The sequence below is a fragment of the Magallana gigas genome, chromosome 5 (assembly GCF_963853765.1).
Source record: "Magallana gigas chromosome 5, xbMagGiga1.1, whole genome shotgun sequence".
NCBI lineage: Eukaryota > Metazoa > Mollusca > Bivalvia > Ostreida > Ostreidae > Magallana > Magallana gigas.
The window spans coordinates 42,388,330-42,405,425 of NC_088857.1; the positions used below are offsets into that span (position 1 = coordinate 42,388,330).

Below are 17,096 nucleotides of genomic sequence, written 5' to 3' on the forward strand. Positions count from 1 at the left end.
AGTGCTATTTCGTGGGGGGAGGGGGGCGGGGGGGGGGGCAGTTTACCCATGACTCCAACTTCTCATTATTTCCATCTTTTCTACGTAAATTTAGGAACAATTATCTTTGCTCCAAGAAAAAGTGGGGGGGGGGGGGGGGGCTGAACCCTCTCTGATGCTATGTGCCTAATGGTTAGGTCTAACTTTGCAAAAAAAAGTAGGGGGGGGGGCTAAGTCCCCCTAGCACCCTCACCCCCTGTTCCGACGCCTATGACATGACAAATCCTGGAGGGGGCAATGGCTGTTTGCATAATCATGGTTACATTTCGTCCCTATAAAATGCTTTGTTTTACGTTTTTACAAAATTTCTTATTAAAAACAAATATGTGATCGGCACGTTGTTTTACAGCAGATAATCTAACTCAAACTCCGTATGCTTAAAATATAAAAAAAGGAATTATGTAATTACATGTATGTAGGGAAAGGGTGCTTGTTGTTTTAAAATTGAAACACTTTTTCTGCAAGTTAAAGTTATTGTTATGTTTCAATTACTCTGCAGTCATCCTGTACAGTAATTACAAATAGTTTTCCTTTCAGGCTGATAAAATTCAAAGCTTTAAGTCTTGTTTATCGTAAGATTTAGTGACGTGCAAAATTAGTAAACAAGTTGTATGTGCAGCGATTCCTCTAGATTACAAATCAAATGATCCCCCTAGGTGTCCACTATGTCACAAACACGGCGTCCATCGATTCCTTTATGTTTAATACATAGTGGGTGTTCTATGACTCCGCTATGTTTCCGGTAAACTAGGGTACATACACTTTTCCAAAGATTTAACAAGGTTACAGACCCTGTATTAATACATGTTATTCCGCCAGGTTACAGATTCAACGGCGAACGGATTCCACTATAGCTTAATTCTCGGTGTGCACTTATTTCGATCGGTTACAAACTCTGGGTCTTATGATTCTGCTAGGTTACAAACTTTGTGTCTAATGATACTTTTATGTTACAGACTAGTCGGTGCCTAATGTTTATGCTAGGTTACATCAGAGACATAAATAACATGTTATTTATGTCTCTGGTTACATAGTTGATGTACAATGATTTTACTTTGGTACAGACTGTCCTGTGATTCCGCTAGGTTACATACATGTACATCAATAAAATGATTTTATTAGCTTCCGGATTGGTGTACAATTATTCAGGTAGGTTACATTACCCCCTTGTTACATTTACGGTGTGCAATGATTTATAATAGACTGATAGACTCTGTGTCTAATGATTCTGCTTAGTTACAGACTCAATATCCAATGATTCAGCTAGGTTACGATCTTAATTAATGTCAAATGATCCCACAAAGTTACATACATTTGTCCAATGATTTAACTAGGTTACAGATTTGGTATCGAATACTTCCGCTAGCCTACAGACTCAGTTTCCAATGATTGCACTAGGCTACAGACGCAAAAGGTGTTGTTATGTTAATACTCTGTTTCCAATGATTCAACTAGGTTACAGACTTGATGTCCAATAATGCAGGTTACAAACTCAATGCATGAGTATTTCACCTCTCATTAGCTACGATTTTGCAATGTTATTGTGTCCAACGACTGCACTAGCTTACAGAATTGACGTCCAAAGATTTTGCAAATTCAGCAGTGCATACATTTGTCCAATGACTCTACTAAGGTACAGAATTGCTGTACAATTATTCAGAAACGTAACAAACTCTGTGTCCAATGATACTCTCTTAGTTACAGGCTCAGTATCTTATGATTCCACTAGGTTACAGACACAATGTCTAATGATACCCCTAGGTTACAGACACAATGTCTAATGATTCCACTAGGTTACAGACACAATGTCTAATGATTCCACTAGGTTACAGACACAATGTCTAATGAATCCACTAGGTTACAGACACAATGTCTAATGATTCCACTAGGTTACAGACACAATGTCTAATGATTCCACTAGGTTTCAGACACAATGTCTAATGATTCCACTAGGTTACAGACACAATGTCTAATGATACCCCTAGGTTACAGACACAATGTCTAATGATACCCCTAGGTTACAGACACAATGTCTAATGATACCCCTAGGTTACAGACACAATGTCTAATGATTCCACTAGGTTTCAGACACAATGTCTAATGATTCCACTAGGTTACAGACACAATGTCTAATGATTCCACTAGGTTACAGACAATGTCTAATTATTCTGCTTAGCTACATATTTGGTGTTCAATGCTTTTGCAAGGTTTTGGAAACTGAGAAATCATGATAAACAACAAACGACATGGTCTTTATATTTTTTCTTTTAATAAATATAGCATCTAATGACTAGATATTACCAAGAATTTTTACTCTCTAAGTTGTCAAAGATACAATCATTTTCCAGGTTTCATTGACTGCACATCTGAACTTATCATAATTTCAATGGAATGTTTATAATTCATCACAAACAGACTTGAATGATTTGCTGATATTGCCATTCACTAGTAATGGTGCATCCGGACTCCGAGTAAATACACTACACATATATACATATATTAACCACAGTTACTCTACAGCTCTCAATCCTCATCTCATGTCCTCAGCAGAAAACATGCCCTACAAAGAAACCACCAGAAATTGATTTATACATGTAATGTTCTTGCATTATGATCTTATTATTAACTTGACTGCTCAAGTCACTGTCACATTTAAGGCAAATTGATAAATATTAAATAAATATGGAATCGATGTACTATATTGCCCCAGTAAACTGTATGGTACATAATCGAGTATACTAAGTCTATTTTATATACATGTATATTAAAATTGTCATACTGTATATAATTCACTTTTGACATATCTATAGCAACTCTTAACTACTTGGAATTATAATCACATATTCTTACATACAAAGAACTACATATTTTGATAAGCACAAATAAAGGTGGGAGTACACATTTGACCGAGAGTTTTACCTTGGCACGTCGTAGAATGGAATCTTTACTAGAATCGTATGGTGAATCTTTGCTGGGGATTTCTAGTACAGCTGGGATTGGCTGATCATGGGAATCAATAACATACCTGATTTCTTCTGCAATCTAAAGAGACGATAACTCATGACATTGCTAAGCATGCTACTGGTGTTACATATTATATAGATTTTGAATAAATCATTCTAATCCTGTAAAACTGCAACTGATGAATACACATCAATCTCCTATGGAAGTGAAATTTTGCATGGCGGAAATCATATATAGCAAAGATCATTAATAATATTCAGTTTATTGACATCTACAAGCAAACTATACAACAGTACATACTGTCTGATTAATCAGAATAATGGCAATGTCGTCTCTCTTCAGAAATCCTCGGAAAGCTTCCTCAATGTCATGTCTGCTGGTATCTAAAGAACAAAATCAACGGCTTTTAGACTGATATCTGTTATATTTGACTGATTATAAATTATGAAAGAGCATAAAATAAATACATGAAGGAATAGAAACCAATTAATATTAAACACTCCTTTAGTAGTAAATGGAATAAGTATTTTAAATTTATAACATTTATTTCAATTTCAGATCAGTATCTCATTATAAAAGTCACATCCGAATGTGAACTTTTATAACTATACATGTATAATGGATTTCTACTACATGTACTATCTGCTAACAATTTTTAACTTTTACAATTTTTAAATATTAAATATTTTTAAGGATATCTAATATGCAGGTTTATTTATCTGAATGGTAAATAGAGACTTCGTGAATTTGAATGGTTAACTTCACTGTTCTTACTTTTGTCGACAACAAGGAAATTTGGTTCTCTCTTTTTGTTCAATTCACCTATACCTCCTAATAAGAAACCTGTACAAGTGTCCTGAAAAAAAAATCACAGACCTGTACAATATTTGACTTAATAAATCAACATTTTAATTATCATTAATATGACTTTTTTATGATAACACTGCATAGTTCTGCCACAACTTATATCAAGATTATATATTGACCAATTTACAGGTACATGTAGAAGTCGACTTGTCTAATATCTATATCAACTTTTCCGATTATGGCTCAGTTGGCAGAACATCTCACTAGAGATTCAGGGGGCCAGGTTTCAATCCTGGTCTGGTCCTTCATTATTTCTCCTGCCCCGCTATATATGATTATGAATGAGTTGACTTATCAACTAAAAATGTGAATTTGGTAAATCTGTATATGGTCCTTTTCATATAGAACCATTTTAACAAGAGCTTGGCCTTTGGTAGTTGTGTCAAACAGCAATGTGATGTAGGCCTGTCTATTTCATTGCTAGCCACTCAGCCATGGCTCTTTCAAATCAACAAGATTTGTCTGGCTTTCGAGCTAAGACTATGCAATCAGTGCATATTTCATTTGAAACAGCATCATTTTTAACTTGTTTTGACGCAAGGAATAGATAGCTACGCCCCACTGGAAGTCCAAGGTCTTGTTAAAATGGTTCTAATTATAACACCTTACAATAAAACTAGACTTTGACCCGTGCGTGCACGGGTTGACATTGCATAACGAACATTTAGAAATAGGTACATCGATACACCTTATTATTGACATTTACATAACAAAGCTATAAGCCTACAATAATGCTATTAATTTCACTACACTTTCCTTAGTTTGAATAACCTAACTGTGTCTCGGGAAAAGCCCCTCCCTTACTTATACCCGTAAAGTAGCAGAAAATTGCAGAATCGCTCTGGAACGATTTTGGAGAAAGTTAATGAATGATGTTGCCTTGAAAATAACAGTCAAATACATCACAACAAACCTTTTTGAGACTGCAAATACCTTTCAACTAAAAATTTTAATCCATAGAATGGTAGAACTCAACACCTTTTCACCAACGTACACGTAATCGTATATTCTTTGTAAAACTGGGTCTGTAGGACATTATTCATTTTTACGATAAAACACATTCTATCATCTCTCTCCTAACAAATATAATGTAACATTTTTGCATGTAATCAAATATTTTTTGTCATCACGAAGATGAAAGTAAGTGCTTAGTTGAAATGTATATTTGTTATTTTATACTTTCTCTAATAAGAAATCATTAATTTATATGAACAAAATATATAGCAAAAGTCCAATGAAAATTTACCCGTATTTGTATTATCATTTCTGAGTTTATTCAGGCAGATGTGATATTGTGGAAACAAATATAAACTAAAGATCCCGTTAGTGTGAATGTATTGCGCAAGTGCAAGATTGTAAAATCCAAAAAATCCAGGTGATTTCCGGGATTTTTTGAGGAATTTTCGTTGATTATTAATTAGCGAAGCTTAACTGAGAAAAAATAAAAACAAATTGGTAATCTTCAAGTACCAAAGATGTTTAAAATATATAAAACAAAAGACAGTATTCTTCTGATTTCTCGGTATTAAAGACTAAAAATTCGAGTCTATTATTTTAATATAGTAGTATAGATATGCAGACTTGTACAAAGCTTGTTAGATTCTTATGTCTACATAAATCTGACTTATGTTAACTAGATGACACAGATATGACAAAGACATGTTTTTTGTGTTGATTTTGAAACCTTTAATAACAATCAATGGCAAGGCGGCATAAAGTTAAAACGGGTCCGTAGAACATCAGTCATTTTAACGATAGAACATTCTATATAGGCGGCATAAAGCCTTGACAAGTCACTCAACTTAATCATCAGGCAAGTGGTGGCAGAACATTTAGATTGAATATAAGAAATTGAATCAAGTTCAACTGGGTTTTTTTTGACAATCAACAACAGGTGTGTCAAAATGACTATCACATGTAAATAATAATAAAAAAAATTTGGCAAATATATGAAGACAATATCTTAAAAGAGGGAATTGCAAATACAGAAGTAAAAGCAATATTTAGACATCAGAATGATAGTACCTTATAGATACTATACCCTATAAAATAAAGAGATAAGTATATACTGTAGTCAGGTAGTAGTGTAGAACTAAGAACATTCCTTGGTTGTCAATCATCATGTCCCCTCGTTTGTTAACTCTTTGTATGTAAAAATATGTTAAACATATTGCAAGAGTTTAATACAATGGGAAAATCATTACAAAAGCGTACCTCATCGCCGATGACAGCGATTAATTTTCCTTTCACTGCTGAGTGGGACATCTTGTTCAATAATGATCATGTGATAGTACGGTATGGCTAATTAACGATAAAAGGGAGGTCATCATAAAAGACAATCTTTGAAAATAACTTTCATAAAAAATTTTATCTGTATATAAAGCTTAAATTTATACATTCAGACTTACAACAGACTTTAATTCTTTTCGATATATTAAACATTTACATGTTGATCTTTTATTTATCTACTTTTTTTAATCCGGGAATGTTTGTTCTACCATTCTGGATAAGCGTTATGTAAATTTCTTGTACTTCCTGAGAAAAAAAAAACTTTCGTTTCGTAGAAAAATATTGGAATATCGGAATATGAAAGAGTAAGAACAATTTCATATTTTTATTCAATGTTAAACCGCCTGTTTAACGACTATATAAGTGATTGATTTCCTTTACGAGATTTATTGTTTCGATTTTGGCTTAAACAGTTGAACAGCTGGAAAACACCCTATAAGACTAAAAGATCTTTCATCAGCATTTAACATGGACGTAACTGTCATATACAGTATACTTCTCTGCATTTAAACATGTAAAATGATTTTCCAAGTGTCAGTCCAAATGATAGAAAAAAATTTTATGAAGAAATGTCATGAAAAACTCGTTTTAAATTTATGTTTTATGTTTGCAGAGTTCTGATGGTGACAATACTACATTATTCAACTGAATAAAGGTTGAAAGAGGAACCATGTCTTTAATAGAAGGATTCGGAGATGAAGTGACTATATTTTTGGGCATTCTGTTAGTTCTATTTATAATTTGTTTGGCATGGATTTCGACAAACATACGGGACATTCCCTTTTTCAGTGTAATAATTATTGAACTAACTCATAGAAGAAATAGGAACACAGAAAATACAAATCAGACAGAGGGTTTGAGCTCTTCAGAAGCCAATCCACCTAATCAAAGCAGTCAAAATAATTCTGAAAATGTAGTGGAAGACATAATACCACAATCAGAAACAACATCCTTAGACAATGAACAATCTTCTACCATAGCGGATGAAGTTTCATCTGTAAATAGTCAAAATGGCGAAGAAGAGGAGACACGTGAAAACCCAAATACCGATATAAATGTGACACAGGACACTAAAACTGATAGCACTGATTCTTCACAGCAATTAGATGAAACAGAGCTTCGACACAGACGTTTGAATTTCTTTCAGGGTAAAAATGAAAGTAGCACTATATCAAATCCACAGACAGTTGTGGCAGACTCTTTGAATTTAAATCAAGAACAGGGGTCACCAGTTCTAAGTCCTGTGACAGAACCCATTAACAGACAGCAAGAATCTGTACCATTGTCAGCCGAAAATGAGACTGTCCATTCTAGAGAAACAGATTCAGAAACGGGGTTAATTACTGTGAGATTGAAATACCTAAATGAGACCCAAAGAAATGTCACAGCAGCACCAAATGTAACCATTGGCCAGTTTAGAAGGTAATACTAAGTTTATCATTGAATCAACATGATCCTTTACTGATTAGAGTACGGGGCATAATAATATTTTTTGCTTCCTGACAAGTAATGTATAAAGATAGCCTGGCAGTAGAAGAATGAAGATTACTTTGAATATTACTTTAAGAATTAAGGATGTAAAATTAAGGTCTTTTGATTTAGAAACATCACTGGAATGATATATAATATACAATGATGGTTTATTACTTTGATACTTAAACATAATTTTTTTTCATAAATATTTGTAGAGACCATTTTGCCACAGAACTTTCTCAGAATAAATTGGTGCGGTTCATCTTCAATGGACAGGATCTACGCAATGACTCCAACACTCTCCAGAATTACAACATTGGAAACAACAGTGTAGTTCACTGCCTAATCACTCAGGTCAACCAACAGGCCCCACCCCCACGCCAAGAAAACCAGGGCAGCTTTGACTTTGGGGTGGTAGTATTGCCTATCTTCGGTCTACTCCTCTGTTTTGTGTGGTACCTGCGATTTGAGTACAGACATTTCTTCACTGCCACCTCAACGTTTATGTTAATAGGACTTACCTTTTTGTTCATTGCTGCCGTTTTGGCCTCATGGGATAGTCAGAGGCATAGGGAGCGGATTCCACATCAGCACATTGATTAGGACTAATTTGAAAGATTAAATGATTTAGCATTAGATTTATGTTTATATTAACGGTACTTGTATCAACATTTTTATTTCTGAGCTGGATTAAAGCTGGTATTAAGTAATACTAGGTTCTTGCATTATGTTACTTACATGCATAATTGCGTATGTACTGTTAATGTACAATGTAATTTGCTTTTGATGATTCAGTTGTTATGTTTGATAAGTAAAATCTATGATGATGGTATTATTTCATTTTTTTCTTTCTGTTCAGTAGCGATGATGGATCCTTGTACATATTGATTTCTGTATTGATAGAAAAAAACACAATAAGATAAATATTCTATCTGATAGAAGGCACATGTATTAGTTGTATGGCGAGATATTTTTTCACATGTACATCAAAATTGTACATGGTTAATTTTTTTTTTTTTTTTTTAAGCATATTATATGTGTGATACTAGTTATGTGATTGATAACATATTATTTTCCTTTTTGTTATTGTGTTTTGTGGACAGTTCAGGAGGTTGCAATTTTCCTGAAAAATGTTTTTCTATAATTCATAAAATTGTATGTGACAGTTTTGTCAAAACATACAATACTTGAAGTCTTGTTTGTTTCTCATTCCATTTGTTTGACCCTATGTTTATTTATTATGGTTTCAGCTAGATTGTTTCAAAGGTGGCATTTTATTTGATCTTATTGTGGATCAAGGTAAAGATTATCATAAATAAAAATCCTTCAAGAAAAACCCTTGGTTTCTCAATTCTTACAATAGTGTTTGTGATTAAAGGCACAGTTAGCATACTCATACCCATATGTAAGTGTTCTGGGTCACCTAAGTTGTACGAGGGTGTGTGTTGATATTTATTTTTTTATGCTAGATGGTCATTATAAAGGTATATTGATGTAGAATATCCATTTAAGTCCTCTTTTTTTGCTGGGTTTGTTGTTAATCTTTGCTTTATTTCCCTCAGAAGGACGCGTACAGTGCACATATGTACCCTGTGAAATAAAGAATTCAAACAGCTTTCTCTTCTCTGCATTACTTTTTGTCAGATTTTTTTTTTGGTATCATGTATTTGTAAAAAACTAGGTGCTGCATCCTTGTACAATGTCTACATGTCCTGTTAATGTACATTGCTGGTGTGAATCATTATACATGTACTGGAGTATTAAGTATTTAGTTTAACACCTGAACTTTCAATATGTTCCCCACTAGAGATAAAAGGTTCAAATGACAACAAGAGTTATGATCATGTTTGTCAACAATAATAAAGAATACTCTAAGTCATATGAAAGCAAATTAGGTATATAGTATCAGAGTGTAAAGACGAGGCTTGGAGACTGTCATGTGTATAACAGAGATACCTGGAACAATCTTAAAGAACAGGGCTGCATTTTACAAAAGCACTTACGACAAAGTCGTAAATATTCACAGTCTCGTAAAACGATCTTTAGAGAACAAAATTGACATAAAACCACTTGCTTATAAATATTTCAATTTCCATAATTATATTTTCCAGGCATAAGAATAAATCATTGATTAGTTGGTGATTAATTAGCATTTATTAATTTGGTTGTAAGTTGTAAGTTCTTTTGTAAAACGCAACCCAGGAGTCAATTTTAATCTTTCACTCTATGTTTTAAACAAGTTCTCCAGTTTCTCTAATTATCTCTAATGAGATGTTCATCAACTTCAATTTCTGAACGTTGTATTAAATTATTCTGAAACTTCACTTGCTGGATATCTTTCAGTACGGTTAACAGGTACTAAATAACTATAGTACATGTAGTATGTGTATTCATTTTAAAACTTAGAGAAAACAAGTCACACAGATACATATATTTAGTTCTAAATATTACAGTTTTATTGATTTGAAAGATATCAATGTTAACAAATCTTCACATCAACTGGTTATATTAATTCACTTGTTTCACAGCTATACAACACAGTTACAATCTACCAAAGCAATGTGCTCTCATACAAACAAGATTCATTTGAAGTCTTCACTTTGTGCAAGAGAAAAAAAAATGCTTACAAAAAAATATGTATTGATCAATGTGGTGTTTGTATAAAAGTAAACAACACAGAAAAATGACAAAAAAATCGGAATAAAAATGCAGACAATTGTTTCTTGGACTATGTCTCTAGACAGTTTCTGCAGATAAGAGGTTAAAAATGAGGAACAGGTCCAAGATCTGTGAATAATGAGAATGGGTTATTGCCAGCCGAGCTGTATGGTGAATGATATGTTGAGAAAAGAGAGTGAACATCTTCACTGGAATGTACTGTGTGAACAATGATGACCGATGAAGGGACTAGAAAACAGAGTCATCTGTGTGTTGTAGTTCATTGTCTGCAGCCGCGAGGGTGTAAAATCAAAAAGTCTACTAAAATTCCAAGTACAAAATTCTGAAATAAATGTATGTTTAAATCTTTGATTTAAATTCATGAACAAAATGCTACATGTACATGTATTATTGCTACAAAAAATGTAAAAATTAAACACATCAATTTTTGTAAAGTCGAATGAATACTGGCATTAATTTACTTATTTCTTGGTGGATAGTCAGTGAAAGAAACAAGAAAATAAATGGTTTCCTTATCACAACCACAAAAAAATATTTCTTCATGCAATCATAATCTTTGATGTGCCCTTTGGTGGTAAAAGAATTTTTCATAAGTAAACAAAATGTTCTCTTTACAACTGCTGCCAACATTGCTGAATGTGCAGTTAATAATGATGAGATAAAAGGCCAGAATGTATCATGGCAACATATTGTCACGTAAATGTATCAAGACCGATACAGACAGAGAGAACACTAAAACATCAATGCCATCTTATGTACAAAATCTACAAGTTCACTGTAAAATAGCATTTTCCAACCATAAATAATAGAGCCCAGGAAACATAATATTTTCCATCTACAAGTATAGTCTCTGAGGTTAATCATAGTCTAAGACACTTATTTCCTTAATAATAAAAGAATTCACAACATCATAAATATAATCATTCAAAAACTGCCAACATCAATATATATAAGACTTTCTGTTGATAGCTGCAATGAAATCATAAATAGAATTTGCATAAGAAAAAGAAACGTAGATTTTTAATGGAATAAATAAATGATTGGTCACTAGGTGGCAGCATTAGTCTCCGCCCTCCTCCATTTTCTCCTCGTTGCTGTTGGTCGAGGGCGAGGATGGTGAGGTTAACAATAGCTGCTTCCATCGCACCTCAAAGAATTTCCTCATGTTATGGCCTGCCCGCCCAACCTCAGAGTCGTCTTCATTGAATGTCTGACAGTTATTAAAAATGAGTCGCACATCAGCTGCAAAATCACCACGTGTTTTGTACCTGATAAAGAAAAAGAAAATGCAGTGATCCTCTTCCTTACATGGAAATGTATTTCATTTTAATTCACAGTGCATGTACTTAAACAACCAATAAACAGAAAGGACCATAGTACGTCTTGAAACACAATCACACATCTACCGGAAATTATTGTCTGAAACTTGTACATGTTAAACTTACTGGTTATCCCTGAGTTTGTTCTTCATTGTGGTGAAGTCCATCGGTTGTCTGATGTATTTTTTGTATGCTGGGAATTGCTTGAAGTTGACAGGTTTTAGGAATGGCCAACCATCATCATGCTTGTCCATCTCTGTCAGAATCAACCTGCAAATCACCATATCATTTAGTGCGTTCTAATTTTTCTATAATTTTGTGAACATGTACTATATATATGTTTTTTCAATAAAAAAAATCCTTGTTCAAAAGCTAATTAAAATGCTGGAATTATCCACATAAGACTGTGTAAAATTCATATCTCAAAAATTCAATTATTAATTTTTCCAAAACAAAGTCTTATTGCATGTGCAGATGCGAGTTGGATGTGAATTTTGTGTGTATTTCTCTGGATGCACAAAATCCAGACCACCATTTACCTGCACACAGTCATATCCTCGGACTGCTCCGCTGCCTGCTTCTTCTTCTCCTGGTCTTTCCCACGCTTCTTCTCAGGTTTTTCAGACGGAGTGCTCTCATTGGCCGATTTATTGCCCGCATCAGAGTCTTTCCGTTCTCTCACTGAAGTGTTGTTTTCTTTGTTCTTCTTTTTAGGACTTCTCCTTCCTTTGCCCTTTCGTCCCTGTTTCAGAGTTTACAAATGAAAAGATTCTGTCAAACTGATTGAGTAGTAGTTGTGAATAAATTGCACAAGGACCTGGATGTCGTTTAAATGACCAATAATATTGATTAGACGCTTACCTGATTCGCTGTGCATGCTGGACACACCCACTTCCTGGGCATGCGAGGTAGAGGGGGGTTTAAACAGTCTAAATGAATGGCTCGGGGGCACAAATCACACTCCACAATCCGGCCCATTCTCTTTCCACATACAACACAGCAAGGCTCTCCAGTGGCCTAGCAAGGAGTGAAAGTATTCATGAACTCACAAAGCCTTTTTATGAATCATATCAGATTGGATCATATTAAAATAAAAAATAATTTAAAGATAATTTAACATGTTGGCAACTAAATGGTGTCGAAAGGACAAATTCTTATATTGTATGAAACATCCGTACCTTTGATATGCATTCATAACAATACCAATCTCCGTCTGGAATATTGTCCATCTTTGGCTGAAAACAAAAGTATAATACATGTACATATTTATTGAGATTAAAACAGCAAAATAAATCTTGTTATGCCTTTAGCTTGAACTTTTCATTTTCATAAATAAAGAATGTCATCATCATACAACACTAACTGTATGGAAAGGACTAATATAGGCAATGATTGCTGCCACAATTATCTGATATGGCTTTCATTATAAAATATTGTTTAGACTGAATTAACACTAGCTGTCCAGGTGGTGGGGGGATAGGAGTGTGGACTGACCTTGAAGCAGTAGGTGTGGTAACCCTGATCACAGCCGTCACACAGCAGGAGCTGAGCCTCGTTATCATCTCGCCGACAGAGCTGACACAGCTGTCAACGGAAACAAACAAACCTCAATGTACTATAGTACCACAGCTACATGTTCAAAACCATGAGTTACAAGAACCAGAATGGTCAAAAACAGCTTGTAATCCATTGTAAAATAAACAGAAGTTGCTCTGTTTTAAAAATATATCTTGCACGAATTTATTCAAAATTGAATTTATTTATTGTGTTGTTTAGGCAGCTAAATGTATAAAATAATGCAGTACTGACCACTTTCATGATGGACTTTTCCCAGGATATGGAGTTGTTGAGCTGGGACACACAGAGAGACAGCTGGGCGGGGTTGGAGGCCTTGGCCACGGCGTTCCTCCACATCATCAGGCCTTGAGAGACCTGTATATGGTCCGAGGGCCGGTCTCCATCCTCGTCCTCATCATTCAGACCTGTGCTGGCCGTAATGTTGGCCAGGTTAATCTGTACTCTACAACAATACCATAATTAGCTTTTATCACATTAAAATACAAAATGTTAACTATATTTGCCTTAGGAATAATGAAGATGACCTACTGTTTACAGAGAGGTGGTTTGAGGTAGCGTCTCTCAATATTCGGTTCCAGACAGAAAAGTTTGTCTCGAGCTGCATCCAGTGGATATTTCTCTTTTGGACCCAATTTTTCATGATTAAACCTGTCTACTAAGGTAAAATCAGCCTCTTCTGAAATCCTCTGGGGAACTTTCCAGCCCTAAAATATCAAATTATTTATTCAAAGCTCAGTTATGTTTACATGGCTATTGTCTACATAGAGTAAATCTTCTCATTTTTCAAAATCTGAACCGAAAACTGCACTTAACATACATTACAAATGAAACTTAAATTTGGTATGCCAAGAAAAATTGATGCCTTTATCTCAGTTTTGAATTTTTACAACAAAACTGATTAGAATAGAATCCTTGCCTTTACTTGTAAGCTAGCTGAAGCAATCCTCTCCTCCAGATTTTCTACTTCCTCTAGGACCTGTAGCTCCACCTGGTGGCTGAGATTAGCCAATCGTTTCACTTCATCTTCAGGATTTACCTCAGTCTCTGTTTCTGTCTCCATTTTCTCCTCATCATTTTCTGAAATAAAAGTAACTTGAAATTTCAAAGTTTATAGCATGGGTTGGCAACAAACATGAAAAGAATTGTATACAAACATGTCCAAGCTAGTAAAATGTCTTAACACAGGTACATTTTGTACAATGCACATATATATAAGTAACAATGTCGTTTCACATATAGTAAGAGATATCAGTAGAGTAGTATCATCTTCATCTTAATTGCACATTTAATAACCTTGTTTCTCTGAACTGATGTCCTCTGAGGACTTTTTGTCCGCATCCTCTTCTTTGTCTTCTTCTTTGTCTATTTCTTTTTCTTCTTTCTTGTCTTCCTCCTTGTCTTTCTGTTTTACTTCCTCCTTCTCTTCTACTTCCTCCTTGTCTCCTTTGGTTCCTTCCTCCTCAGCCTTCTCTTCCTCTTTCTCTTCTGCTTCCTCCTCTTCCTCCTCATCTTCTTCATCCTCTTCTTCCTCTTCACTTTCATCAGATATCAGACTATAATCTGCAAAAAGATCATAAAAACATTAGCAGAGTACCGGTATCTTATCTTTAAGGCTTAGGAAACATTCAAATTCAAAACTACAAACACTATTTAATCAAATGTAAATATACCTTTAAAAATTCATTCATTAATTGTTAAGTACATGTATATGTACAATATATTAAATTGTATAGCATGTGAATGTAAAAATCTATCCAAACCAAAAGTAACCTGAATTTAATATAAACTATCACATGTACATGATTGAAAACAAAATTATTGTATCCTACAAGTGCATCTTTATCTGAGTTCCTTACATTCACTGTTTTCCTGGTTACATGATGAACAGGCATGCTCTAGACATTTCTGTAAGGATTTCTGCAGGGATTTCTCGCGGATTCCCCGGGGGTGGAGATTCCTGTGAACTGTTCGAACATGCTCCTCTTCTGAAATCTTCCACCAGCCTTTCTTGAATTCTGTTAAAATTATTGATTGTTTGAAGAGTTCTTTATTTTTTTAGTATTATTATGCTCCTAATGAAATACAAGTAAAAATACTTTCTTTTAATCATACCAGTATTTTAAAAAATTCTTGAACTTGTTTATTAGATAAACATACTCTAATCACTTTCTTTATTGGAATCTTACCTTCTGGAATAGGCTGAGCTTCTCCTTGTAATTCCTTGAGGAGGGACTCGTTCTGATCCAGTACACTGGTGGATGGAGTGTCAGTGTCTGTTCTTGGGGTGTTAGGAATCTTGAACGAATCATTGGACTGTGCTGTGGAATTCAGGGACATTCCACTTAAGTCAGAAGTTCCAAATAACTGTGACACATTGAAAGACGAGAAGGATGGGCTCTGAGCGGGAAAAGAGTGGAATGAGAGAGGGGATAAAAATGAGTTCTGGAACGGACTAGGTAGGATTGAGGGCTGTGAGGAATTATGGGTCATTGACAGGTCATCACAGGGCAGCCTGGGTAGAATGCTGAACCAAGGCTTCTGGGTAGAACTCTCACCAAACGATTTCATCATCTGGTCAGGAGTCATAGGAACCAAGGGGAACATTGGGGACGGGAACAGACTGCTTTTGTTGGAGGGCGATGCACTGCTAGAGGTACTGTCCTTCTTCAGTAGGGAATCTATGCTGAGGAAATTATGCTTGGCTTCCACTGAGGGAGTGGAGGACTTTGGTTGTTGGTGAGCTGGCAGTGGGGTCGATGAGGTGGGGGTGGATGACATTGAGAGACCACTTAACAGTGAGGGACTAGCTCCTGAGATAGGCGGGGAGAAGAATGGCGATGGAGCAGCTGGGTAGGGGGAGATCAATGGGGATGCGTGAGCACTATTGATGATGGATTTAATGTCACTCTCTGATGAGGAGCTAGACTGACCAGGCTTCCAACAGGAACTGTTTTGTAGATGGATACTTGTGTCTGAGCTGTCACACATTGCACTATTGCACCTGGAGGTAGATGGCACAGAGAGATCATCTCCGTTACACTTGGGCACTGAGTTTTCCAGTTTGACAGAGTTTGATATGTTTTCTGATGAACGAGTTGGGGTTTGCTCAGATGGACTGGAATTTTGATTGGAATCACATTGGTCTGCAGAGAGGTGTTCTGATTTTATCACATTCTCTGCCTCACATTCTTCCCGATCCTTCCTGATTTCTTTCTTGTACACTGGAATCTTCAGAATGTCTTTTCTTTCTTTCACTTCCTGTTTTACTTCTTCTTTCACCTCAACACTTTCTAACTTGACTTCCTGCTTCAACGCATCCATCACCTCTTCTTTAACTTCCACCTTCACTTTCTCATTTATCTCTTCTTTCACTTCCTGTTTTACTTCTTGCTTAAAACAGCTTTCTTGGATTTCCTCATCAAAGTACCCTGACTCCTGTCCCTCAATGTAAACTCCCCCGGCGGTCGGTAACACCCAGTAGCGGCGTTTGTAGCGGTCCTGACCCAGAGATATTGCACGAACCTTATGTGAGGCCTTGAACACTTTAGCACGGTATTGAGCATGTTGCTGTAAAACAAGGCAAATACAAAAATCAGTAAAATGAAGATCAAGTCAATAGCACATTATTCTTTGTCTTCAATGCCAGACATTGAAATAAAAAATATAACCTTTTGAAGCTTTTCAATTCCTTTCTCACACTCTTCATATGATTGTGGCTCTTCATCCTATATGAAATCAAAATATACATGGTGTCAAAAGTACAAAAACATAAAAGTCTCAAATAAAAAATTTAACCTCTATATTTTATATTAAAGCTTTGTATATTACAAAACTCCCTCTCCCAGTGAGTTCAAGATAGTGAGGTCTAACTGTAACTTAAATATACTT

At 35.1% G+C, this 17,096-nt stretch overlaps 3 protein-coding genes across 19 annotated transcripts in view; 1 reads left to right on the forward strand and 2 right to left on the reverse strand.

Annotated features, from left to right (window-relative positions):
* Positions 1 to 2,289: 2,289 nt before the first annotated feature.
* On the reverse strand, positions 2,290 to 6,209 carry LOC105323172 (V-type proton ATPase subunit F). Its single transcript, XM_011422152.4, has 5 exons — positions 6,085 to 6,209; positions 3,778 to 3,859; positions 3,304 to 3,386; positions 2,959 to 3,081; positions 2,290 to 2,599 (listed from the first exon to the last, which is right to left on the reverse strand). The coding sequence occupies exons 1-5, from the start codon at positions 6,133 to 6,135 to the stop codon at positions 2,570 to 2,572; spliced, it is 369 nt and encodes a 122-aa protein (XP_011420454.1). The 5' UTR covers positions 6,136 to 6,209; the 3' UTR covers positions 2,290 to 2,569.
* A 148-nt stretch (positions 6,210 to 6,357) lies between these two features.
* On the forward strand, positions 6,358 to 9,248 carry LOC105323173 (transmembrane and ubiquitin-like domain-containing protein 1). The gene is made up of 3 exons (XM_011422153.4): positions 6,358 to 6,464; positions 6,773 to 7,581; positions 7,848 to 9,248. Exons 2-3 carry the CDS (start codon positions 6,830 to 6,832, stop codon positions 8,233 to 8,235), a joined length of 1,140 nt encoding a protein of 379 aa, XP_011420455.3. The 5' UTR covers positions 6,358 to 6,464; positions 6,773 to 6,829; the 3' UTR covers positions 8,236 to 9,248.
* Positions 9,249 to 10,065: 817 nt separating this feature from the next.
* LOC105323174 (bromodomain adjacent to zinc finger domain protein 2B) overlaps positions 10,066 to 17,096 on the reverse strand; it is a 34,770-nt gene continuing 27,739 nt past the window's right edge. For 16 of the 17 annotated variants that reach the window (XM_034448488.2, XM_066085585.1, XM_066085584.1 and 13 more), the window contains 13 exons: positions 16,877 to 16,933; positions 15,395 to 16,775; positions 15,065 to 15,223; positions 14,502 to 14,768; positions 14,125 to 14,285; positions 13,737 to 13,912; positions 13,440 to 13,650; positions 13,125 to 13,214; positions 12,809 to 12,865; positions 12,492 to 12,647; positions 12,170 to 12,372; positions 11,757 to 11,900; positions 10,066 to 11,579 (listed from right to left, as the gene is read on the reverse strand). In XM_034448488.2, the coding sequence (XP_034304379.2) occupies positions 11,372 to 11,579; positions 11,757 to 11,900; positions 12,170 to 12,372; positions 12,492 to 12,647; positions 12,809 to 12,865; positions 13,125 to 13,214; positions 13,440 to 13,650; positions 13,737 to 13,912; positions 14,125 to 14,285; positions 14,502 to 14,768; positions 15,065 to 15,223; positions 15,395 to 16,775; positions 16,877 to 16,933 (3,270 nt within the window). In that variant the 3' untranslated portion in view covers positions 10,066 to 11,371. The remainder of the gene's footprint in view (positions 11,580 to 11,756; positions 11,901 to 12,169; positions 12,373 to 12,491; positions 12,648 to 12,808; positions 12,866 to 13,124; positions 13,215 to 13,439; positions 13,651 to 13,736; positions 13,913 to 14,124; positions 14,286 to 14,501; positions 14,769 to 15,064; positions 15,224 to 15,394; positions 16,776 to 16,876; positions 16,934 to 17,096) is intronic. The other variant, XM_034448413.2, reaches the window with a different exon arrangement.

What these genes read in the sequence shown, in the direction of transcription:
- LOC105323172 (XM_011422152.4), bottom strand. Translation starts at nt 6,135, where the DNA reads ATGTCCCACTCAGCAGTGAAAGGAAAATTAATCGCTGTCATCGGCGAT. An exon ending in TCGCTGTCATCGGCGATGAG is followed by an intron (nt 3,860 to 6,084) that starts GTACGCTTTTGT and finishes TTTTTTTTTCAG; the next exon opens with GACACTTGTACAGGTTTCTT. An exon ending in TTATTCTGATTAATCAGACA is followed by an intron (nt 3,082 to 3,303) that starts GTATGTACTGTT and finishes TCGTCTCTTTAG; the next exon opens with ATTGCAGAAGAAATCAGGTA.
- LOC105323173 (XM_011422153.4), top strand. Translation starts at nt 6,830, where the DNA reads ATGTCTTTAATAGAAGGATTCGGAGATGAAGTGACTATATTTTTGGGC. An exon ending in ACCATTGGCCAGTTTAGAAG is followed by an intron (nt 7,582 to 7,847) that starts GTAATACTAAGT and finishes AAATATTTGTAG; the next exon opens with AGACCATTTTGCCACAGAAC.